At 38.3% G+C, this 25,491-nt stretch overlaps 1 protein-coding gene across 1 annotated transcript; it reads left to right on the top strand.

Annotated features, from left to right (window-relative positions):
• Positions 1 to 10,689: 10,689 nt before the first annotated feature.
• Positions 10,690 to 23,226, top strand: Thoc3 (THO complex subunit 3). Its single transcript, XM_047555809.1, is given in 9 exon segments — positions 10,690 to 11,013; positions 11,757 to 11,829; positions 11,832 to 11,912; positions 14,112 to 14,276; positions 14,279 to 14,315; positions 17,746 to 17,907; positions 18,026 to 18,095; positions 18,097 to 18,127; positions 22,155 to 23,226. Coding segments are annotated over 9 exon segments (1,050 nt in total). The 5' UTR covers positions 10,690 to 10,746; the 3' UTR covers positions 22,319 to 23,226.
• The last annotated feature ends 2,265 nt before the right edge of the window (positions 23,227 to 25,491 follow it).

Raw genomic sequence — 25,491 nt, forward strand, 5'->3', positions numbered from 1 at the left:
GTCATCCCAGCAGCTTGGAAGGCTGAGGCAGGAGGATTGCAAGTTTAAAGCCAGACTGAGCAATTTAGTGAGAACTTGTCTCTAAATAAAATATAAAAATAGGACTATGGATGTGGCTCAGTGGTTAAATTCTCCTTGGTTCAATCCCTGGTTACCCCCCATCCCCAATATATGTATTAGTGCAGTCCTCATAGGACTCTGGTTAGTTTCTTTGAGAACAAGTTGTCTCTGGTTAGTTTATTTGAGAACGAGTTGTCATATCTTTATAACAAGCCTGGACCTTGGATCTCTCTGGCTTCCTGTCTTAACATGTAACTGCTCTCTCCCTTTTGTATGATGTCATTCACCTCCCTCCTGTGAAGCTATCCACCATGTTGTGATGCAGCCTAAAGGCCCCACTCAGAGGCTGAAGAGAATGAGCCACCTGATCTTGGACTCCAAAATTGTTAAATAAACCTCTTTTCTCTATAAATGACTTACCTCAGTTATTTTGCTATAGCAACAGAAAAAAGACTAAGACAAATGGAAAGCTGTGCAACTATTATTACAATCAATTTTAGAACATTTTACCACCCCACCTTTTGTCGTGTCCTCCCCAAAACAAACCAAACCAAAACAATTCCTGTACTCAAGAACAATTCCCTTTTCCACTTACAGTTAACCATGTGGCCTTGGGCGGAATTCCTCACCTGCAAGAGCCTTAGTTTCCTCATTTGTAAATGGGATACTACCCATTTTCCCAAGGATTTGGAAGAATTCCATGAGATAATGAGGGCAAGTGCTCAGCACAGGGCTGACAATGAGCATTCAGTAGTAGGTTGTTTCATTATTTTTATTAATATCTGTGAGAAGGCTGTTCCAAAAGTCCAAGAGGAAGATGGAAGTGAGGTGAATGAAGTCAGTAACAGAGAGGGAGAGAAGCCCTGTGATTCTCTCTCATTGGGGAACTGTTTCCTTCCAGCAGGTGGAACTGTTAAAACCAGCCTGCTGGTTCCAGTGTGGCCACCAGAGGGCAGTGGAGCCAAAGTTGCGGGTGGAACACCGCTTGGTAGGCAGTTGGGAGTCTGGTGCGTGCATTCAGCCTTTATTCCTGTTCTGAAGCCTAATTGTGTATTTGCACAATTTCCTCCTTACTCCATGTATCTGACATTTAAAAAAAAGACATTTCACATGTCAGGGTAGGTCTGTGAATTCCTGTTCCATCTTGATGGCTATTCCTCAAGGTTTTGGGTAGCTGTTATTTATTTTTTCCAGGGTAAAACTGGTCATAGAACACAAGGGCCCGCTTCCTGCAGTTTAGCAGAGCCTACCTGAACTTGGGGTCTGTTCCATCTTGCATTCCACCTATACTACCCAGGGTGGATCAGCTCTGCTCAAATCACATGGATGGTGATGGGGTGTGATGGGTGTGATTCCCCAAAGAACATTCAAATACTGCCACCAGCAAAACCACTACAGCTACCACAAGGGAACAGAATAACGCACTGATTAAGATCCCTGGCTTGGGATCCCAGTTCCCAGGGATGGAATCTCAGTTTCACCATTTAACAGTTGTGTGACCATGGCTGGGTAACTTTACCTGTCAGATTGATGGTCCACAACTTGAGTCAAGATGAAAGCACATTGCAGAGGGACAGGTGCCTGCAATTTGGTATGGCATAAACTTAAGTCTATGGATTATTATCTAACCAGTTCCAGGGTAGATGTCCACAGAGAAGGCAGCTGGGCACAGCAGAAAGAGTCACCTGCCCTGGGTTCAATCCTAAATTGCTACCTTTTCTGCCTTCATGAAATGAAGTTCATCATTCTTGCTAGGATGTTGGGAGAATCAATGAGATGATAAATAGTGTCTGGGATGCATGTATGACATCTGATAGCACATAGACCTCTAATGATAGCTGGGTTGGTAGTACAATTATTATTCCAAAGCATGTAACTAGTCCACATGTGAATCTATCAGGACAGACCATGTGCTCTGGGAACAAAACCCTGTCCTTCTAGATAAAGGGTATGTTTGGCCAGCAGCCAAGGGTCCTAGGAAGGCTTTGTGTATACTGGCCTTTCCCTCCTTTCTTTCACCCTGGGTAGTTTCAGCCTCACAGTGGTTCATATTTCACTATTAACTACCCCTCCGGCTCTGTTATCAGCTTGTCTTTCATTTCCATTCAAGGCTTTCCACCAGACAGTTTGAGCAGAATCTCATCTGGAGTGTGATAACTCTTCTCCCCCATTGTTGGCAGAGATGTGGGATTAACTCTGCATTAGGACAAATCATAAGTAAACACACATTTTCTCAGATGGGACTCCTTCCTGTTCCATACCTCTTTTATAGATTTGGGGAGCTTCAACTCAAGGAACCAAGGAGTGTTTGGAAAAGACGTTAAAAGTAATTTAATTCAGCCTTCCCATTTTAGAGATGGTGTATTTTAAATATGGGGTTAATTTACTCATAGTTATATAGATAACTGAAGATTCAGAGCAGGAATTAGGTCTTCTGACTCTTAGCCCAAAACTATTCTACTATAATACAATACTTCAATCATTCATCATTTCTTTCAAAAAAATGTATATTGTACATTAACTACTTTGTGCTTATTCATTTTGGAAACCATCTCTGTCCTTGAAGTATGTACAGACTCCACCTATTCACCATTTAACCATCTAATGTACCTCTGTGTCCATTTGTTTATCCATCTCTCCATATATTTATGTATCTCTTCATTTTGTCTCATTTATCTTCATTTTTAAAATATATTTTGTCTATTCATCTCTCCATTTGTCTCATTGTCCATTTGTTCACATATACATCTTTCCATTGGGTCCATTTATCCACCTATCTGCCTATGGTCTGTTCTTGTTTCCATCAGTCAACTTCTTCCCCCTTCCATCTATTTGTGTCCTCATTCATTCAGAATTTCTTGAGTGTCTGTTGGCTCCATGTTCTTGTCTGTGCTCAGGGTTGAGATAGATAACAATTCATATTCAGATCTTTGTATGAACATGTACTTTCTTGTGTTGGAGTGAAATGGCTGGATTATCTAGTAGATGTCTCACTTTTTATGAAACCAATAAGCTATTTTCAATTAGTTTTTACCCATTTACATCTCCACCAGTTCCTCCATATCCTTCCCAACTTTTTGTATGATTGTTTTATTTTAAATAATTGTTTAAATTTCATCCATTCTAATAGATATGGTTTTAATTTGTTGTTCCCTTTATGACAAATGATGGTGACCATCTTTTCATGTACTTATTTGTCATCCATATGTCATTATGGCAAAATGTCCATGTGAATATTTTGCCCGTTTAAAAATAGCATTGTTAGTTTTCTTATTAATGAGATGTAAGAAGTTTTAAAATATTACTATCCTGGGTTGTAGTCCTTTATGATATATATACTTTGCAAATATTTTTCTCTATTTATGACCCATTTTTAATCCTTTCAATAGTGTTTTTCAAAGAGTAGAGTACATTCATTTTGATAAAGTCCAATTTATTGATTTCTTTTTAAAAATTTTTTTAGTTGTTGATGGACCTTTATTTTTACAAGGGATGTCTTTCCATCCTCACCACATATATTTTTATATGTGGTGCTGAGAATCGAATCCAGTGCCTCACACATGCTAGGTGAGTGCTCTACCTCTGAGCCACAACCCCAGCTCCCTGATTTAATCTTTTATGGATCCTTCTTTTTATGTAAATTTGTAGCAAGAACAAAGTCACACGGACTTTCTCCCATGTTTTTGTTCTATTGGTCTTATTGTTTCAGCTTTTATATTTAGGTAGATGATAATTTTTTTCTCTTTTTTGTGGTGCTGGGGATTAGAACCAGGGACTTGTGCATGTGAGGCAAGCATTCTACCAACTGAGCCATATCCCCAGCCCCAGGTGATGAATTTTTGAAGTAATTTTTTCCATGCTGTGCAAGGAATGGGATCCAAGTTAAAGTTTTGCATATGGATATTCAGTTGTTTTAGCACCATTTGTTGAAAAGACAAATGCTTTCTCCACTGACTTGCTTTTTCACTTTTGTCAAAATCAGTTTCAGTCCTACAGCAATGTTCACAACTTAATGCTCAGATGTATTTTTTTCTATACCATTCTTCAGTAAAAATGATCCGGAACTCTTCGAATAAGAGGATGATTTTAAGACTGAAGATGAACCTGGAGTATCTTGTAGCACTAGAAATCATGGAAATGCTGAAAAAAGAAAGTCCTACATTATGGATGAGGGAGGGTCAAAAAGCTACGAGAGCTCCTAATGGTCAAAACTAAGCCTATTTAGTCAATAGAATAAAGTAGTATTGGATTATATCCCAAAGTGAAAAATAAATATACATGAGTCCATATAAGTATTAAATGATTGAGAAAACATATGAGTGAGGATGGAAAGACATCCCTTGCAAAAGAATTCTAAATAAGTTTTGTAGATGTTCTACCTGTAATGAGGTAGCTGCTGTACATAGTGAATTCTCTCCCTAGAATGCAATTTGGAATGGGGTGAAAGAGAGTAGTTCTACTGTGGAGAAAGTTAACATTATCTGGCCAGGTGATTTGTCTACAGCTAAATCATGTTGGCAGTATATACCTTTGGTATGTTATGATGAGAATACAACTTAACTTCTAAAGTCTTCTTTTTCTTTTTCTTTCTTTTTTTTTTGTAGATAATCAAGATTTTTATTTTTTATTTTTTTAATATTTTTTAATTTTTACAGACACATTTTGATTCATTGTATAAAGTCTTCTTTTTCAAAAACATAATTCCAGTTTTATCATGAGAAAAACATCAGATTGATCCTAACTGAGGCACATTCTACAAAATACCTAATCAGTAAATACTAACTCCTGACTCCTCAAACTTGTCAAAGTCATCAAAACCAAGGAAAGTCTGAGACACTATCAAAGCAAAGAGGACTCTAAGGCGACTTAGTAGTTAAATGTGATGTGGACAGGATCCTGGAACAAAAGAAGACATTAAGTTAAAACTAAAAAATCTGAATAAACTAAACTTTGGTTAACAATAATTTATCAATATTGATTCATTAATTGTAATAAATGTGTTATATGATATAGAATGTTAATACAGATGCTCTTCTACTTAACATGGGATTACATCCTGAAAAACCCATTATAGTTTGAAAATATCATTAAATCAAAATATCAATTGTTTTCCCTCCTGATTGCGTGGCAGATTGGGACCTAGGGCTCACTGCTACTACCGTGCATCAGTACCACACTGTTCTGATTACTGTAGTTTTATAAGTCTTAAAATCAGGTATTATTAGCTTTCCAGTTTTGTTCTTTTTTCCAAGTTGTTTTGATTTTTCTTGGTTTTATCAACTTTATATGCATTTTAGAATCACTTAGTCAATTTTTTATTAAAAAAAAACACCTGCTGGATCTTGAATGATACAGCATTGATATAATATGGGAGAATTAACATCTTATCAATATTAGGTTTTCTGAACCATGGACTACCACTCAATTTATGTAGATATTATTTAATTTTTTCTTAGCAATATTTTATAGTTTTTAGTATGTGAACCCTTCCAATCTTTTGTCAGATTTATCTCTAAGTCTTTCATATTTTTCAATGCTATGAAAAAAAATTTTTAATTTCAATTTTTCTTTCTTTCTTTGGTACTGGGGATTAAGCTCAGGCTCACTTTACCCCTGAGCAACACTGCTGGCCCTTTCTAGAAAGAATTGTATTTGAGACAGGGTCTTGATAAATTGTCAGGACTGGTCTTGAATTTGCAATCTTCCTGCCCCAGCCTCCTGAGTCTCTGGGATTGCAGGTGTGCAGCACTGTATCTGGTTCAATTTCTTATTATTCATTGTTAGTATACAGAAATGTGAGTTTTGTAAATTGATCTTCTATTCTGCAGCTTTGCCAAACTCACTTGTTAGTTCTAGTAGCTTTTTATAGATTCCTTTACATTTTATACATAGACAATCATATTGAGAATACAGTATACTTCATGTATACTATTAAAACCTTATTATTTATCCTTTCATTTCTTCCCTCTGATTTTGTACTATTATTGCCATGTATCTTACCTATACACATATTATAAACCCACAATACTTCATCATCATCATCATCATTGTTTACTGTCATCTATCTGTTACAAATTGCTAAATAAGAAGAAAACATCCTTATATATTACCTATATAGTTACCACTTGTGGTGTTCTTCATTCCTCTGTGTAGATCTACATTTCTATATAGGGTCATTTTTCTTTGACTTGAAGGGCTTTCTTTAACCTTTCTTGTAGTACAGGTCTGCTTTTAGCAAATTCTTCTAACATGTTTTTTTAATAAAATCTTTATTTTACTTTGAATTTGGAGAGATATTAATACTAAATATAGAATTCTACATTGACAGGGGTTTTCTTTTTCCTTTCAGTACTTTAAAGATACCGCTCCATTCTCTTATCACTTTCATTATTTCTGATGACCCTTCTACTATCATCCTTTTCCTTGTTTCTCTATTTTTCCCTTTTTTGATGTTTTCCCCTATCACCAATTTTGTAGTATTTTTTTTATCATATGCCTTAATAGTTTAGTTTTCTTTATTGTGCTGGGTTTTGCTGATCTTCCCATTTCTGTGAATTTGTATGCTTCATAAAATCTATGTGTTATATGAAAATGTCTATTTTTCCTATCCTCTATCCTTTTTTCTTTCATTCATTCTTTTTGTACTTGGTGTTGAACTCAGGGGCACTTTACCACTGAACTACATCCCCAGTCCTTTTACTTTTTATTTTGAGACAGAGTCTCACTAAATACCCTGAACTTGCAATCCTCCAGCCTCAGTCTCCCAAATTGCCCGGATTACAGGCATGCACCCTGGCTCCCATGTTACTTCCTCTTTTAAGTACACCATTCACACATGGATTAGGCTGCTTGGAGTTGCCACACAACTCCGTGATACTCTTCTTTCTTTATCTTTCTATTTCCTTATGGAGAGTTCACAAATCTTTTCTTCTGCAATGTCTAATCCCATCCATTGTATCTTTCATTTTGTATTTTTCCTTATTTTTAATCTTTGGCAATCTTTCAAAAAATATTATCCATGTTTCTTCTTAACTTTTTGGACTACAGTTATAGTACCTGTTTTGATGTTCTTATCTGCTAATTCTAATATCTGTGCCATTTCTGGTTCAGTTTAAGTTAATTGATTTTTCTTATTATTATGGATCTTTTCCTACTGCTTTGTATGCAGTTAGTCCATTGGATGCCAGATATTGTGAAATTTACCTTGTGGGGTTGCTGAATATTTTATTACTCCTATAAATAAATATCTTGAACTTCATTCTAGTGTGCAGTTAAGCTACTTAGAAAAAGCTGTATCCTTTCAGGTCTTGTTGTCAAGACTTGTTCGGTCAGATCAGGGCAGCATTTTTCCTAGGACTAATTAGTCCCCATTACTGAGACAAGACTTTTTTTGCTTCTATTGTCTCGAGTCCCATGAATTATCTGATTTCCTCATCTAGCTGGTAGGAACAGGTACTCTTCTCAGCCTTTTGTGAACTCTGGTGTTGTTCTCCCCATTCCTTTCTGATCATTCTTTCTCTGATAGCTGGTAGTTTCCTTATATGCTTGTGTTGAACAGTATTCTGTTATAAACTCAAGCAGACCCTCCACAGATGTCTGGAGTTTTCTTTCTCTTCCTTGTTATTCTGTCTTATGAATACTGTTTGCCTTGTGCCCCACCCCCTCCCCAGCTCTCTCTTCAACTCAGGGAGCCTGCCCTCCTTGTTTTCTCTTCCTGTGCCTGGGTCCTTGCCCAAGGCAGTATGCTGGGAAAAGACATGAAGCTACCTCATTTGTTTTCTATCTCACAGGGATCATTATCTTTTATTGCCTGATGTCCACTATATTGAAAACTGTTGTTTCATATATTTTTTTTCTGGCTCTTTGGTTATGTCAAGTGGGAGGGGTAAATCCATTTCCTGTTATTCCATCTTCCTGGAAGCAGAAGTGTCAATTCTATTTTTATTACATTATTTTTCTTTCAAGACACACAGTAGAAGGAAACTTCCTCTGTAACGACAACCAACAGCTCGACAAAACATGTTCCCATGGGGCTGAGATGGCTTGCTTCTCAGCAAAGTCTATGCTTGTTGTTATATCATTCCCATTTTACAGGTAAGGGAGCCTTGGAGAGGTGAAAGGACTTGTCCAAGGTGCCCATAAAGGCAGAGTGAGCATGAAGTCCATGTCCTCAGGACACTGTGCTGCCCTTACAGTTCCATGGAGTAAGGATTGGTATTATTTTTATTTTTGGAAGTACTTTGGGGGAGGGGATGAATAGGTGGGCTCTGAGAGTAATATTTCCAAGGTTGCAGGGGTAATACCTGGGAGCTTGGAGAAAGTAGGCTCTGTGAGTGGTATTACTGTTGCATCTCCTGCCCCATAACTTCAGAAACAAAAGGAGTGTCTTCTGTCTAACACAACCTACCAGATGGGAAAATCAGGCTTTTTGTCAGAACTGTGGAGTTGGAAGTCTGAAACCCTGAAAGCTTAGGGATGATACACAGATATAGGCTGCTCAGTGGCAGGGTGTGGGGGATGGGAAAGCACCTAAAAGTTAGAGGATAGACTTGGAGGCTGAAGGGACTTGTGGAAGCTGAAGGAGAAGCGCTCCAAGGTGGGGGTTACAGGTGCAGTTATCTCTCCAACCCTCTCTTCGCATCTCCTGGCTGTGTGATTATCCCTGGTCCTCTCCCTTCTCCTGAGTGAGAAAGGTGGGAAAATGAATACACCACGAGTAAATGAGGTGTTATGCAGAAAACTTGCCAGGGTGGGCAGCACAGATGACTGGTGGGTAGGGAAGGAGGTAGAGGGAAACTCTGAAGAACAGGGCGATGGGGGCTCAGCCTGGCTACAGTGTTGTTCTGTAGTCACGAGGTCTCTCTGGATTAAAAGGAGAAAACAAAAACTCCACCTCTCAATAGGTAAAATGTTCAAAACACATTGTAAGAAGAACATGAGGACACAAGGTCAACAAACAAAAGTAAAACAACGGTAGTCCCCTAAGATTATATTGCCAAGCGATGTCATAGTTCTCAGTTTGTGTAAATATATATTCTAGTACTTCTTCCTTTTTGTATAAATTTTAAGTCAGCTTGTTTATAGATACAAAATGCTGGGATTTTGATCAGAATACACCATTATCAAACACAGTCATGTGTTGCTTAGTGACAGTAATATACCCCAAGAAATGCATCATTAGTTGATTTCTTCCTTGTGCAAATATCATAGAGTGTGCTCTACAGTGACTGGAAAGGTCTGCTGCTACAGGGGGAGATGGCTTTATCACAGCTGCTGGAAGATGTGCTTCTGGAGGTGGAATGGGTTCCACATATAGGCTGGGCAGTCTCTGCAGAGGGCCTTGGGAGGGTCTAGAGAGGAGAGGTCAAGCCCCTAACTCTGCTGCCTGCTTGCCTGTCCGCCTTCCTGTAAGCCTGCACCTTTGTCTCCTAGCACCTTTGCTCCATCCTGCAAACATGGATGGACATATACCTCAAGTATTTTTGTTAGTACCAATATTTGGTCAGCCTGACCCAGTTAATGCCCTGACCTTCCATGTTCATAGGCTCCTGTCCCAGCAGGAGGGACCCAGATCTCAGTGAGGGTGATCTTGATGATGAGAAGGTCTGGGAGGGTGACAAAGAGTATTTGAGAGAGTATTTGAGAGAGGTTCCTCCCTCCTGGGAGGAAGCTCCAGGAACAGCCATCAGGCCAGGAGCAGGATGAGCCCGGGACTGTGCAGGTGGTGGATCCCAGTCTGTAAAGATATCCTTTTGTGGAGACAGGGGCTGGGGCTTCTCTCAGAGGCAGAATCTTCTATGGATTAGGAAAGACTCAGATAGACAGTCATATTGGGTATCTTTCCTCTTTCAGCTCCAGTACCACCTGGAGATACAGTGCTGTCCCCAGCAGCAGTGTCCCTACTTATATACTTAGATTGGGGGCAGCCCAGTCAAAGCCTCTCAGCTGGACAATAAGAAACTATCAGTAATATCATCATCAATGGAAAGGGACAGCTCTGGCATCCTCCCCAGAGGGAGAGGGAGAGTCCCCAGAAGCCACTGTGGAGCAGGAGCCAGCTCAGTCCCCAGTGGCCATAATGGAACACATTCCACCTCCAGAAGACATGTTCCAGCTGCTGTGGATCTTGAGCTAGCTAAATCCACAACAGTTGAGATAGAGCCATCTCCCCCTGTAGCCGTAGACCTTTTCAGTCACTGTAGAGCACACTCATGATTTAAAGTTAGTTTCTTTTTCCCATCCCTACCTTTCCTTATTTCTTCTATCCTACTCAGGTCCTTCTCTCAAGTCCAAACTTGCTGCTCCAAGAGAGGGAGTGGTCGGTGGGGTGGGAAATAACTCTAGAAGAAAGACATTTTACTGATGAATAACTGGAAGGCTTGCGTTAGTTCCCTTCCTCGATTAAACGGGATTTAAATATATCTATCAAACAGTAGGAAGGGAGAAATAAGGACAGTAAAAATAGGCCGAAACGTTCAGTGTGACGCAAATTGAAAGAGAAATTCACACTATTTGAAAAAGGCAGAGGCGGAGCACGCTGCATGCCGGGATTTGTAGTCCTTTCTGGGGCGGCCACAGTGCGCCTGCGCAGATGGGCGGGCACTCATCCAAGCGCATGCGTGAGGCGGCGGCGCCAGGACTGATTGCGCCCAGGCTGGTGGCCGTGGAACCGGCTGAAACCTCGGCATGGCGGTGCCCACGGCAGCCATGGGGCCCTCGGCGCTGGGTCAGAGTGGCCCCGGCACTATGGCCCCCTGGTGCTCGGTGAGCAGTGGCCCGTCGCGTTACGTGCTCGGGATGCAGGAGCTGTTCCGGGGCCACAGCAAGACGCGCGAGTTCCCGGCTCACAGTGCCAAGGTGCACTCAGTGGCCTGGAGCTGCGACGGGCGTCGCTTAGCCTCCGGATCTTTCGACAAGACGGCCAGTGTCTTCTTGCTGGAAAAGGACCGATTGGTGAGCTACTGGGGCCCGACCCTGACCTGGGAGACGGGCTGTGGTGGAGCGAGGTGTGGTGAGGGAGAGAATGGAGGTTGAAGGGCGGAAGGGTGGAATGGAGAATGACTGGAGCACAGGGAGGAAGGTATGTGGTGAGGAGAAAAAGTACTTGGGAATGTGGACGGGCTGGGGTCGCCAGGGGGTAAGGATGGGGGAGGGGATGAGAGGAAGACTCATGTTGAGGGGGAAGTGTGTGTGTGTAGGTGTGTTGATGAAGGGGGTGCACTTGATGAAGACTGATGTTGAGCAGGATGGATGCGAATGGTGCTGGTGAGGGTCTTAGATTTAAAGTTACAGAGGAGCGGTTCCAAGGAACCCAGTGGTAATGAGGAGTGACTAGGGACTCTTGGGGTGATGGAGTCCCTGGGGTTGAAGAGAGACCCTCTTTGAAATCTTTTGGGAATGGGCAGGTGAATTTGGATGTTGGTGGTAGAGTAATGGTGGAATACCACAAAGAAGAGGGAATCCAGAAAGGGCAAAAGGGTAAGAGCACCTGTGTGGAGTCTCAGAACAGTTCAGAGTGATTAAGGTGGAGGGAAGGGAGGATATTGAAGAGAGTTTTGAAGATAAGACTTGGAAGGACTGAATTCTTCTGAGTTATCCAGATCTTTGTTGGTCCTAAGATACCTTCGTTGGAATACAGTTATGTTACATGCAGAGGCAGTACATTGTGAAGTGACATCTGGATTCTGTCTTTTCAGGTCAAAGAAAACAACTATCGGGGACATGGGGATAGTGTGGACCAGCTTTGTTGGCATCCCAGTAATCCTGACCTCTTGTCACTGCATCTGGTGATAAAACCATTCGCATCTGGGATGTGAGGACTACAAAATGCATTGCCACTGTAAACACTAAAGGTGACTATTCAGAATGTGCATTAGGAAGATAAGCTACTTTTATTCATTCAGCAACTATTTATCTAATATATTCTTTGTGCTCTGCAAGGTATGGGGAATCCTGAACTGAATAAGACAGTCCTCCAAAGACTTCATGGTTTAATGTGGAGAGAGAGACAGACTTGTGCATAAAAGCATAATATGACATGGGTCATGGAGACTTCTACAAGATGATACCCAGAATGGAAATGTATATGTCTACCTGGGGGAGACAAGGAAGGCCTTAAAGAATCTGACCACTCTTCTTGAGTAACCAAAATAATTTGGTGATCAGGATGCAGTGTTTGAGGAGTAGGAGGGACAGTCTTAGGAGGGAATGGCATATGCAGACATGTGGAGAGTTTGGGAATTCAAGTAGGTTAGAATGGCTGAAGCTTGAATAGTCTTGGTGGTGTGGAAGAAAATAACTAGAATGTTATGTAGTATGTTTATAGGCCATGTTGTTATCGGATATTATCCTGTAAATCCTTGAGGTCATTTATCATAATTAACACTTAAGATGTCATTGTAAGATGCTTCAATATTGTATGTGCCATTAGGGAGTAAAGTTGTCAGATAACCATGATATACCCAAAGTTTGGAATGCATCTTTATCCATTTTAAAATACATTATAGATATTGAAATGTGAAAAATTTTGCATTTTAGAATTAATACAATTGAAGTTTTTAATTTACATTTTCAGTTGTACATTATTGGACTTTATTGACAAGACTTGTAACTGGAGATAGAGTGGTGCAATTAATGCTTTCCCCATGTATATGATGCATTAGTGATTTAGGTGGTACATGGATGAATGTTAAAAACCATAGAGTTGGTTGCCCAGTTGAAGCTAAGCTTATTTAAGTAACTTTTTGAGTCAATTTTGAGAAAAATCTTTAATAAATAAAAGTGTAACTGTTACATTGATAGGATAGAAATTGGAAAGGTGACATGTGAGTGGAGTTTGAGAAAATGTTGGTATAAGATATACACAATGTGTATATATACACAATGGAATACTACTCAACCATAAAGAAGAATAAAATTATGGCATTTGCAAGTAAATGGATGCAGTTGAAGAATGTCATTCTAAGTGAGATAAACCAATTCCAAAAAACCAAAGGCTGAATGATCTCTCTGATAAGCGGATGATGATACATAATGGGGGGTGGGGGGGAGGCAAGAATGGAGAGAGGATGGATTGTATAGAGGAAAAAGAGGGTGGGAAGCGGGTGGGGGGAAGGAAAAAATAACTGTGAGACAAACATCATTACCCTATGTGCATGTATGATTACACAAATGGTGCGACTACTTCGTGTACAACTAGAGAAACAACAGTTGTACCCCATTTGTGTACAATGAATCAAAATAAATTTTAAAAAATAGGCAAAAAAAAAAAGATGAATGGATAAAGAAACCATGATATATATACACAATGGAATATTACTCAGCCATAAAGAAGAATAAAATTATGGCATTTACTGATTTTAGGATGAAGTTGAAAAATATCGTGCTAAGTGAAATAGGCCAAGCCCAAAAGCCAAAGGCCGAATGTTTTCCTCTGATAAGTGGATTACGATATATAATCCCCCGGTGGGGCGGGGGCGGCAGTGATGGGGGTGTGGTGGTGGGGTGGCAGGGTAGAGAACAATTAAGGAACTTTGGATGGTGTAGAGGAAAATGGGGCAGGAGGGGGGTGGGGGAAGGAACCTAAGTAGAATGAGGCAGACAGTATTACCCTATGTATATGTATGATTACACGAATGGTGTGAATCTACATTGTGTACAACCATAGAAGAATGAAAAGTTGTACACCATTTGTATACAATGAATCAAAATGCAGTCTGTAAAAATAAATAAATAAAAAAAAGAGTGAGGACATTTGGTGTCAAATCTTGGCTCTGTGACTATGGTTTTGATATTTTGACTCATCTTCTTATTGTACATTTTTAAAATTTGTGGGTGTAAAGTGTAACTTAGAGGATATAATTTGTACTTGTGAGGATCAAATGGGGAGTTTCACAGATGAATGTGCTAGAGACTAGTTCCCCTTTCATTGACAAGAACTTTAAACAAATGAGCTCTGAAGATAGCTCTGGTCTTCTTTCTAGGATAGCAAAATAAACTTCTGGAGGATTATGGGCAAAAAGATGATTTGCTGATTATATCTGGGTTCCCAGGGGAGAACATTAATATCTGCTGGAGTCCTGATGGGCAGACCATTGCTGTAGGCAACAAGGATGATGTGGTGACCTTTATTGATGCCAAGACACACCGTTCCAAGGCAGAGGAGCAGTTCAAGTTTGAGGTCAATGAAATCTCCTGGAACAATGACAATAACATGTTCTCTTGACAAATGGCAATGGTTGTATCAACATCCTCAGGTGAGGGGGTTCTATCTTGGGGGACTGTCATCTCTCTCTTTTTCTCCCCTAGTACTGGAATTGAACCCAGGGGTGCTTTACTATTAAGCTATAGCTCTTATATATCTAGCCCTTTTATTTCTTTGTTTTGAAACATGATCTTGCTAAGTTGTCAAGACTGGCCTCAAACTTGCAATCCTGCTTCAGTTTCCCAAGTAGCTGGATTATAGGTGTGTGCCACTGGTGCTTGCTGTCCATATCTTTGTGCTGGGTGCTCTGGCATATACAGAGATGAGTTAGATATGAGACTCCCCTGAAGAACTTAAAAGTCAAATAATATAAAAAATTCTAATTTCTATTAGGCACATTTGAGCCAGGTACTTTGTTTTACAGAGTTTTCAAATTCCAGGGATTGATTGTATTGTTCCTATTTGACTGATGAGGATCAGAGATTCAGAGAGGTTAAGTCCCTAGTCAGCTAATGGGCACCAGAACTGTAAGCATTTTGACTTATGACTAGTTTGTATGTTTAAAGTTTCAGCTTACATGTCACTTTCCCTCTAGTGAAGCCATCTTCATTGTTCCTATTCCTCAAAGTTAGAGGGAGGGTTAGAAGCTTATTTGATGTACTTCCTGTAGGAAGTATTCTCATTCTGTATTGTAATTGGATTATTACTTGTCTCTGTCTTCCTTTACACTATAATTCCAGGATGTCAGGGACTGTGTTACCTTGTTTATTGTTGAATTGCTAATACCTTAGGTTAGTACCTGTTATAATTGTAGGATCTCAGTAAATATTTATTCTCTAAATGAATGAAATTGTGGAATTGAAATTCAGGTCTGCTTGAGTCTGTCCTTACTGTTATCCTAGTGAGCAGTGTGAGGCAGAGTGAGACATTTTCTGTGATTGAGAGGCCAGGAGTTTTCCCTGGAACCCCAGGGGAAGAACACATGTTGATTATAAGGGTGGAAAGAGGTAGTTTCTGAGCTTGATCTGAAAAGGTGAATAGAATTTTGCAAATCAGCAAAAGGGAAGCCCACAGTCGAAACAGACATGATGAGCATGACTTATTTGGAGAGTAGTTTAGGTCAAGGTATTGAGGAGTGGTGGACAGGGTGTAAGGAGAGAGGGCGTGATAAAAGTTACATAAAGTTGAAATATAATTTGGGACTAGATTATAAAAAACCTGGGCACTGGTGGCAGTTTTATAATCTAGTAGTTGTACTTACTAACTTGGATTTTATTTTGCAGGCAATGAGTATTCTATAACTTTTAAAAAATTCTATTTATTATAAAACACAGATTGAAGATTGTATATGACAGATATATAGCTTAGTGAACATCTGCCTAATACTTACATAACCCCACCCCATAACTCCATACATGTGTTTTGTCCTGATCATAACACCCACCCTAAAAAGCAAATACTCCTTGACTTTTTATATGTATATATATCTTTTTAGATGTTGATAGACCTTTATTTTATTCATTTATTTATATGTGGTGCTGAGGGTGGAACCAGTGCCTCACACATGCTAGGCAAGTACTCTACCACTGAACCACAACCCCAGCCCTCTCCTTGACTTTTATGGTGTTTCTTTATCTTTAATCTAGTGCATCCTAGATACTATAGTTTTGCTCATTTTAAAAAAATATGTCTTATGATCTGTTAAACTACAGAGTTAGACTGTTCCCTTTTCTTTTGTAACTTAGCAATTGAAAAGCAAGACTGTTGACCTGTGGAGAGTCCCAGTCTAGATTCTGCTGGTTCCATATGTTTATTTGTTAGAATATTTTTATAAAGACAGTACATTCTTTCATCTATTATTTGGTCACCCAGTGATAGAGTTCATTTAGGAAAGGTAGGATAATTTATTTTTTGTTTGTTATTAGATAGTTAATTTGTTCCCTATCACTTCCAAACATGACCATTTAGGATTTTTTTTTTTTAATAATCATTATAGACTTGTATTTAAACACAATGGACACAGTGGAATGTGTTTTAATCTATTGTAATTAGTATCTTTATCAAAGCTCAAATTATCCCATCTTTGGCCAGCGAGAGCCTCTTCAAGTTGATTTCTGAGTCCTTTTTTAGACATAATCCTAGTAGTCTTATGTTTCTTCTTTTCTGATAAGATACAATATTCCAAGTTCATTTTGTATATTTCTGCCCCAGACCTTTAGTCGGGAAATCCTCTAAGCAGCCCTAGATTCTTTTTAGAGAAATAATATTGAAATTAGCTTGGAATATCCCTTACTGCTAGATTGATCATTGTTTCTAAGCCTTGCTAGTGAACAGAGGTAGGAAATATGTGTATATATTTTAAAGATAAAACACTTTGTGAATTCAGGCTAATAGCTTCCAATTAAATTTTAGGACTACAGATTTTTACTATACCTCTTCTATGTTACAAATATATCTCTTTCTTTTCAAATTGGTTTCTTTCCCATTTTTGATTTTTAAGGACACAGGTGATGATAGAAGTAGTATATCCCATTGTTATTTTTTGCCTTATGTTAAATATACAGGTGTCTTAATAATACTGTTATCACTATCCACCAAGTTGATGACTTAAAATGGTAAAAAAAGACAGAAAAGACTCTCATTAATAACCTGTCATAATGATGCCAGCATTTTTCCATCATGGCTAAACTGAGGGTTAATTATGCTTTTTGCATGTATTTAAATGAGGGAATGCCTCATTTAAGAAAATAATATGATATGCAATTAGAATATATAGCTATTACATATTATACCTTTAACCATATGTATTTTTATAAGAACCTGTTTTATTTAATGTTCTCATTAGTTTGTGTGCTCTTAGGTCCATAGTCATTTTGGTTGTCAAAGCCCTTTCTCAATCTGGGCATGATTGCACACACCTGTAGCGTCAGATACTAGGGAGACTGAGCTAGGAGGGTCAGTTAATCCATGAATTCAAGGCCAACCTGGGCAACCTACAAAGACCTTATCTCAAAAAGATGATTCAGGGAGGGTTCATGGGAACATTATTCCTGGAGTTCTTTTGTAACTTACTTACACTTATTAAGCTTTTAGATACTTTGTTGTAGTTTTTTTGTATACTTTATATTTGGTAGTTTTGCTGGATGTAAAAATCCTTGATTCATATTTTCTTGCTTATGTATCTTAAACATGCTACTCCATTTTCTTTTGACATAAAATGTTGTCAAAGAGTGATGATAATTTAGTTTTCTTTAAAGTTCAATAATTTGCTAGTATGTGTCTAGGTGTTGGGTCATCTGGGTTTATATTCTCAGGTATGTGTTGTGCTCTTTCAATATGTATCTTGAATACTTTATTTCAGGAAATTTTCTTGAATTACACTTTTGGGTATTGTGTGAGTTTTTCCTTTCAGTGTCTCCTGTTATTGTCTTAGCACCATAGTCCTCTTCTACAGATTGATTACTATCTGTCATGTTTCTCAGCTACCCAGAACTGAAGCCTGTGCAGTCCATCAACGCCCATCCTTCCAATTGCATCTGTATCAAGTTTGACCCTATGGGGAAATACTTTGCTACAGGAAGTGCAGATGCTTTGGTTAGCCTCTGGGATGTGGATGAGCTAGTATGTGTACGATGCTTTTCCAGGTAAACTACTCAATCAGCACTTTTCTTTGGGGGTAACCTAATTTTATTGCATCCTGGGTAAAACTGTACCATTCTTCTTTCTGGTAATTCCCATGCCTCTCTCTATCCCCTATTATAGACTGGATTGGCCTGTGAGGACCCTCAGTTTTAGCCATGATGGGAAAATGCTGGCATCAGCATCGGAGGAGTCATTTTATTGACATAGCTGAAGTAGAGACAGGTAACTTGATGAGAATCCTTTCTGTCTTTCATCCCTGGATATCAAGCCTTCTCTTGTTATGTGTTTTTAGCTCTGCACATTACTGCCTTCACCAGGATTATCATAAATGAAAATTGTATCCTTGAGGCAAGTTTGTTTATGTTATGACTTCAGTGCCAGGTAATCAAGGAGTAAAAGGTTAGAAAAAGAAAGTGGCAATTTGAAGGAAAATGGTTTAGGAAAATATTTTATATTTGTTCACTTTAATTCTTCCATTGTAAAGCAATTTTTTAAGTATAGAAAAAGGTTAGGAAGAAGAAAAGCATGGTCTATGATCCCACCATCTAAATACAACTCCCTTTTTTTTTTTTAACATTACCATATATTTCTGTCTTTAATTTCTATACAAACTTGAAAAAACTTTGTTTTATAATTTAAGGAATTATTAAGGCTTCTTTTCTTTAAACAAAACATAACTTGAAAATAGAAAAATGTGGGGAGGATAGTACTCACTGTACTAGAGTTTTCCTTAGGGTCCCCCTGCACTAGAGAATAAACCCAGGGGCACTCTGCCCCTGAGCTATATCCCCAGCCGTTTTCATTTTTATTTTGAAAAAGGGTCTTGCTAAATTGAGGAGGCTGGCCTCGAACTTGTGATCTTCCTTACTTAGTCTTAGCCTCCAAATAACTGGGATTATAGATGTGTGCCATGGCACCTGGCTAGATTTATTTTCAATGTGTCTTTCTTTCTTTTTTTGCTGGAGTTGGGGGTGGAGCCAGGCACTGGGGAGTGAACTCAGGGGCACTTGACCACTGAGCCACATTCCCAGCCCTATTTGTATTATATTAGAGACAAGGTCTTACTGTGTTGCTTAGTGCCTTGCTTTTGCTGAGGCTGACTTTGAACTCGTGATCCTCCTACCTCAGCCTCCTGAGCCACTGAGATTACAGGCATGCGCCATGGCACCTGGCTTTTCCTTCCTTTCTTCCTTTTCCTTCTCTCCGTTCCTTTCCCATCCCTCCCTTTCCTCTTGTCCTTCCTTCCTTTTATTTTTGTGTGACATGCTTAGTAAAAAATCCAAAGTATAGCTGGACTTTGTGTTGCATGTCTCTAATACCCAGAAGACTGAGGCAGGAGAATGTGAATTTAAGGCCAGCCAGGGTGACTTAGCAGGAGTCTTGTGTACCTGCACTGTCATCCCACCTCCAAAAAGAATCCAAACTATGTAGAATACCCTCTTCAACTCCCCCTGAACAAATAGAAAAAGAAACCTTGAGATTCTACTGTTTAAAGAATACCTGTTAATAACATTTTGGTGGGCACTGTCCAGCCATCCAGCCATACAGATCTTTTATGTAAATCTGTGTTCCTGTGATACAGTGGTATTCTCCTGCTGCTTGCTCTGTAACCTGCTCATCTCCCTTGTAGTATTTAGAGCTTTCTCATGACAATAGCTCCTGAGCTTACCTGGGTCACTTTTATAGGGGCTTAGAACTGCACTGAGTGTATCAGAATATACTAACTATTCCCAACTACTAGGTGACTTCTAATCTTTGTTCTTATTAAATTCAATACTTCATTTTACACATGTGCTCACCCTTTTGGGTAAACCATTGAAATGGAATTGCTGAATTCAATCTGATCACATTTGTGGTTGACCAAAGTACCTTGCAGGAAGGTTTTTTCATTGTTTACTCTTAGCAGCAATGCATGGATATGTGTGTTTTCCCATGCCATCTTTGCAGATTTCTTTTATTTAAAATTTTTAAAAAATTGTCAATGAATCTTTATTTTATTTATTTGTGTGGTGCTGAGAATCGAACCCAGTGCTTCACATATGCTGGACAAGCACTCTGCCACTGAGCCACAACCCCAGCCCCTGAAATTTCTTTAAATTGCCAGCCTCACCTAATACATGTGAAATATGATTTAATGCAAATTCAATCCTTTAGGAATATATTTACTACAACTGCATTATTGTTTTCTAAATACCTTAGCAAATATTTTTAACATATATGTTTTTAATTTGCTCTGTAACCTAGTTTAAAAATTTAAAAGCTAGGTGATTGTCAAAGTAAAATATGATTATGTTATTTATAGCATTATTTTATGCATAAATGAGAACACCTAAAGTTTCTTTAGGGATTTAATTAAGTTTATACACCATATTACAGTGTGCTAAGAGGAAGAGCTAGCCCTGTATGTACTCACATGTCAGGTCTGCAATCCATATGGCTGAATGAGCAAAGCAGGTAACTAGTCTCTTCTTGGGCTGTGTTTCTATTTAGGTAATGAAACTAAAACTTAATTGTAGAAAAACTTTTTATGAAGAGTATATCAGATGTGGAAGATTGGGAGAAGGCCATGTGATAGAGAAAAAGGATACATTTAAACTTGAATTGGTGATTTAGTAGTCACTACTAAAATTAAAATAAAAAATTCAGACCCTCAGTTGCTCTAGGCACATTTCATGGACTTAGTAGTGGTTTGAAGCTACTATATTGGACAGTGCAGAATAGGATGTTTCCATTGCAGATGTTTTTGTGTGTAGTACTGCTCTATATCCTTGTATTGTTTGAATTTTATGTAGTAATGCATCTTCATATCTTCATTTGTAATTTAAGAGTAATACTGTACTTATTATAGAATATTTGGAAAATGCTGGAAATATAAAGAGGAAAGTAATAGTTACTCATAGTTTCATAACATTTTTGGATTTCTTTCCAGTCTGTCCCCCCCATGTGTGTTATTGGAGCAAATAACATATTTTAGATATAATTTTATATTTTGTGTATTTTAATGATTAAACTTAAAACAAGTTAAGAATTCGTTTTTTTTTCCTGCTGGCATAGAACTTCATTTTAATATAGTCCAGTTGTTTCACCTCCTCAGACATACCATATGCACTGCATCAGTCTACTTAATCTTTGGTGGTCTGCAATGGTAATGCCAATCTCATATAGTCAGCACAGTGTGTATCATTCAGTGATTAAATTTTCCAATAAGAGCAGGATGATAAATTTATAAAGCTACATGGTTATTTGGAAAATGTTTTAGAAGGTCTGTTCGTGTCTACTTGGGTTTTTTAAAACTGTGTTAATTTCTTTATCTTAACCAATCCATAACAGATGATGTGGAACTAATGGCCTAAAGATAAGTGAAAGGGGTGTAGAAGCTTCAGAAACCATTTTTATGTCCATATAACTCAGAAATTTGCTCAGACATGTAGCTGTAGATGCTAAATCATATCATGAACAGTGGTTTTTGTGAGGAAAAATGTGAATTGTCCCTGAAATAGAATTACTTAAAAAATAATTACTTCACTTATACATACACATATTATTATAATATATATATTTAATAGCTCTGATATATTTGTATAGTTGACCTATTTGAAATGTACAATTCACTGTATCCTGCATCTTTACATTAATATCACACTGTAGGTCTTTTCTTATATAATCTTAACTACGATTGAAAAAAAGTTTATCAGAGCTAAAAATATCAGATTTGGAAGTCATGTATAATTTCAACAAATCAGAAAAAGAAAACTTTTGGAGAAGAGGTCTATTGCAAGGCATTATGGTTTAGTAGATCTGTTTCTTTGGTGACTGACTTCCTGTGCTGTCTCTGCTTTTTCCTCGAAGTATGACTTTGTTAAGTTCCTTTTTTTTTTTTTTCTTTTAATAAAATGGCTTTTAAATTATTAATTGCCTTACTGGGCTGTCCTTGGTATTCAATAAAATATAAACCATTTGATACATAATGAGTGCTTAGCAAATGGTAGCAGCTGTTACTTTTTTTTCCAGGTATTACAGAATAGAGATTCAGAGCACTTAGGTTAACCTGCCTATGTTCAGAGTCTGCTCTGCCATCCACTGGTTTGTGACCTGTATGTGTCTCAGTGTTCTCTATAAAATGAGGTAATGATTATACCTATCTCAAGATTAATAAATGGATTGCATGAGTTTATAGAGGTGAGAGCTTAATTAACATGGCTTAACATCTTCTTAACATTGATTGGTTTCTCTATGTTGTTTTCTATAGGAGACAAACTATGGGAAGTGCAGTGTGAGTCCCCAACCTTCACTGTGGCTTGGCACCCCAAAAGACCTCTGTTGGCATTTGCCTGTGATGACAAAGATGGCAAATATGACAGCAGCCGGGAAGCTGGGACTGTGAAGCTGTTTGGACTTCCTAATGATTCCTGAGAGGGGGACCTGACGTAAGGAGAGGAAGACCTGCAGAGACACTCTGTAGTTTGGTCTGCTCTCTTGGAGTTGGTGGATACCATAAATATTTGTAAATTGGTAAAAATTATAAAAGTCTTTTGTGAGGCTGCCCATTCCAATTCCCTTCCCATTTTTTGTGTTAGCTGTTTCCATTTTTTCCCCCCAGTACCAGTTAGCTAAGGAGGACTTTGCACTATGGGACCTCCTATCTTCCCTGATTTTAGATATGTGGTAGACTTTGTTGAACTTGATGCTGCTTGAGTAATACCTAGTTTGGAGAGAGGGTGGATGAGGATGGAAACTTTTTAATGATTAAGAAGGAAATATGTGTGTATAACTTTGAGAATTGAGCATTTAACACAACTGACTTTATTATGGAGTTTTTGGACTTACATAGATATGGTATGATTATTACAGGAAGACATTGTATTGTATTGTTTGTATTTTTTTTTTTTAAATAGAGTTTTAGTAGTATAATTCTGTTTAGTGTCCTAACCAAAGAACCTGAAATAATAGGAAGAAAGCATTTAGTGCATGGACTCCAGCAATCCTTAGACATCAGTTGTTTCTGTTAATATGTGTGTATGCCTGGCTTCAGTACACACAGGATTTATAGACAAATTATGACAAACACTGATGAAAGTTATAAAATATAAACAAAGACAAAATCAAGATAAGACAAACATAAACTAGAACGGAAAGTTTTGACTGGGGAAATTAAATAGTAATATGTAAATATTGTTGAAAAGAAAAACATGCCAGCTCCTCATGGAAAGCAAAACTTCTTACCTTAAGAGAAATGGCTCATGCAGGGACTTGTTACCTACTAATGATATTTTGATTTTCATTGTTTCTTAATGTTTTTTGTCATTAAAAATAAAAAAATAGAAGTGTGCCTCAGTTAATGTTTATCAGAAATTTTGGAAAAAGTAGGTAAAAATAAAATTATTCCTAGCACTAAGAGAACCATTATTAGCTTTTCCTGTGCCCATATTTATATATAAAACATGTTATCTTTACATAATCCTTGAAGGATACACAAATCAAATATGACAAGATAAATTAGGCATCATGCCCAGTACCATGTTGAGTGATATAGAAAACAGTAAGTCTTAATAGACATTTTTAGTTAATAGGCATTCCCTTTGTGTCTAGTACTGTAATGAGCACTTTACATTGGTTTATTCAGTTTTTTTTTTTTTTTTTTTTTTTTTTTTTGTACTGGAGATTTAGCTCAAGGTTACTTTTCACTAAGCTACATCCCAAGCCTTTTTTATTTTATTTTTATTTTGTAGTAGCATCTTGCTAAGTTGTTTAGGGCCTTGCTAAATTTCTGAGTCTGGTGTTAAACTTGTGATCCTCCTTCCTGAGCCTCCTGAGTTGCTGGGATTACAGGCATGCACCACCTTGCCCTAGTTGTTCAATTTTTATAACACCTGAGTTGGATATTTTTACCATTTACTACCTCAGGGATTTTGAGTGAGTTAATGTTGCTTAAATGGCCATTTTCAGAACTGGGTTTGGTTAATGGCCCATGTGCCTTCCATTGCAATGGGCTACCCTTTTCCTGCAGGTGTTGCCATTCCCATTTTATAAGTGAGTAACCTTGGTTCTGAGAAGTTGACTAATGGCCCATGTTGGTGAATGATTCATTGAAACTGGACTTGAGATTCAGTAGTGTTTCCTCCAGCCCCCTAAAACAGCCTTTGTCCTCCATCTAACCTGAAGAATGACTTTTCAGTTGCAAACAAACTTACTATTTCATTATTTCAAAAGTTCAGTGTTATTCATGTCAGTGGGAGTAAATTGATGTATTTTTCTTGTTTTTGCAATGATCTGCCATTATTGGGGTTGCTGCTGTGTTTAAATATTCCTCTTAGCATTGGAACTAGATGCTAAGGGTTTGGCCTTGATCTTAGGTTTTTTTTTTTTTTTTTTTTTAATTGCTTCCTCCAGGTTTGAGTAAAGTAGTGATCCATATACCTATCACTTAAACAAGAAAACTGTTTTTGTTTTTTACTTTTAACTAAGAGGACACTTGTAGCAATAGGAAAACACTCATCTGTGAGGAAAGAGCTCCAACTTTTGGCAGGCTTTGCAGACTGTCAAGGTCTTGAGGACACCATCTCTGTGCTTTGGCTGTGAAGTTTCAAAGTTGGGTCCATTATGGAGAAATGACATCACATGTTCCAGAATAGGAACCCTCCATAGTTTGAGTGATTTTCTAATTTTGCAGAGCTAGAAGGATGCCATTCAGCATCACAGATAGCCATTTATTATTCATTGAGTTCAGGCACATTGTATAGTTGCTATACCAAACACTAGTAGACCAGAGTAAGTGGTGAGGAAAGCTAAGGGCTAGACTTGAGTTGGCAGGGAAGTCTGGGATTTTCTGTACCTATAACCCATTGTTGTGTTGATTGGAATTACTAGTGAGGCTTAGAAATAGGAACTTTATACCATCATCTCTTCTGCCAAGGTCCTGGCATTTGCATGGCATGAGATCCAGGGCAGGTTGAGCCATGTCTGGTGGGTTTTACTCTCACCTTAACCAGTGTTGGGATAAGACTTGGCAACTGGAATCCTGACCAGATACAGATCCAGGATCCAAAATCAGATGGGTTCAAGGAACAGCTAAGCCCAGTACAAACTCTCCTCACCAAAGGATATTGAAGTGGGGTATGAGAGGGGAAAAAGGCCATCCCTGGGAGGTCCCAGAAGGTGTGTATGTGTTTTAGGAGCTGGGGTGTGATGTGATGTGTGGATAGTCTCAGTTTAAGAGTGGTAGGTAATGCCCTTGAGCCCTTTCCTGTTTCAGAGATGTATTCTATTCCCTAATGATTTAGTCAATAAGAAGGACCTTGAAATGTTCACCCTCTTTGGAAGGAAAAATGTCCACAAAATGAAAAAGTAAGCAAGGGAGTAGAAATGGTATATATAGAATGTATTGTAAACTCAGGAATACCTATGTAGGTAAGATGTTGCCTTTTTTTTCTCTGATAGTGGTACAATGAAAATACCATTTTCTTCATTTTTGCTCGGAACCAGATTGAATCCTGACTCGAGCAGTGATGTATTTGAATCCACTTTTCTCATCAGTAAGGTGTGGGGATAATTAACTCCCTTCTGTATGGGTTGTGAGGAGACTGAGA

Source organism: Sciurus carolinensis, chromosome 6, assembly GCF_902686445.1.
Source record: "Sciurus carolinensis chromosome 6, mSciCar1.2, whole genome shotgun sequence".
Lineage (NCBI taxonomy): Eukaryota > Metazoa > Chordata > Mammalia > Rodentia > Sciuridae > Sciurus > Sciurus carolinensis.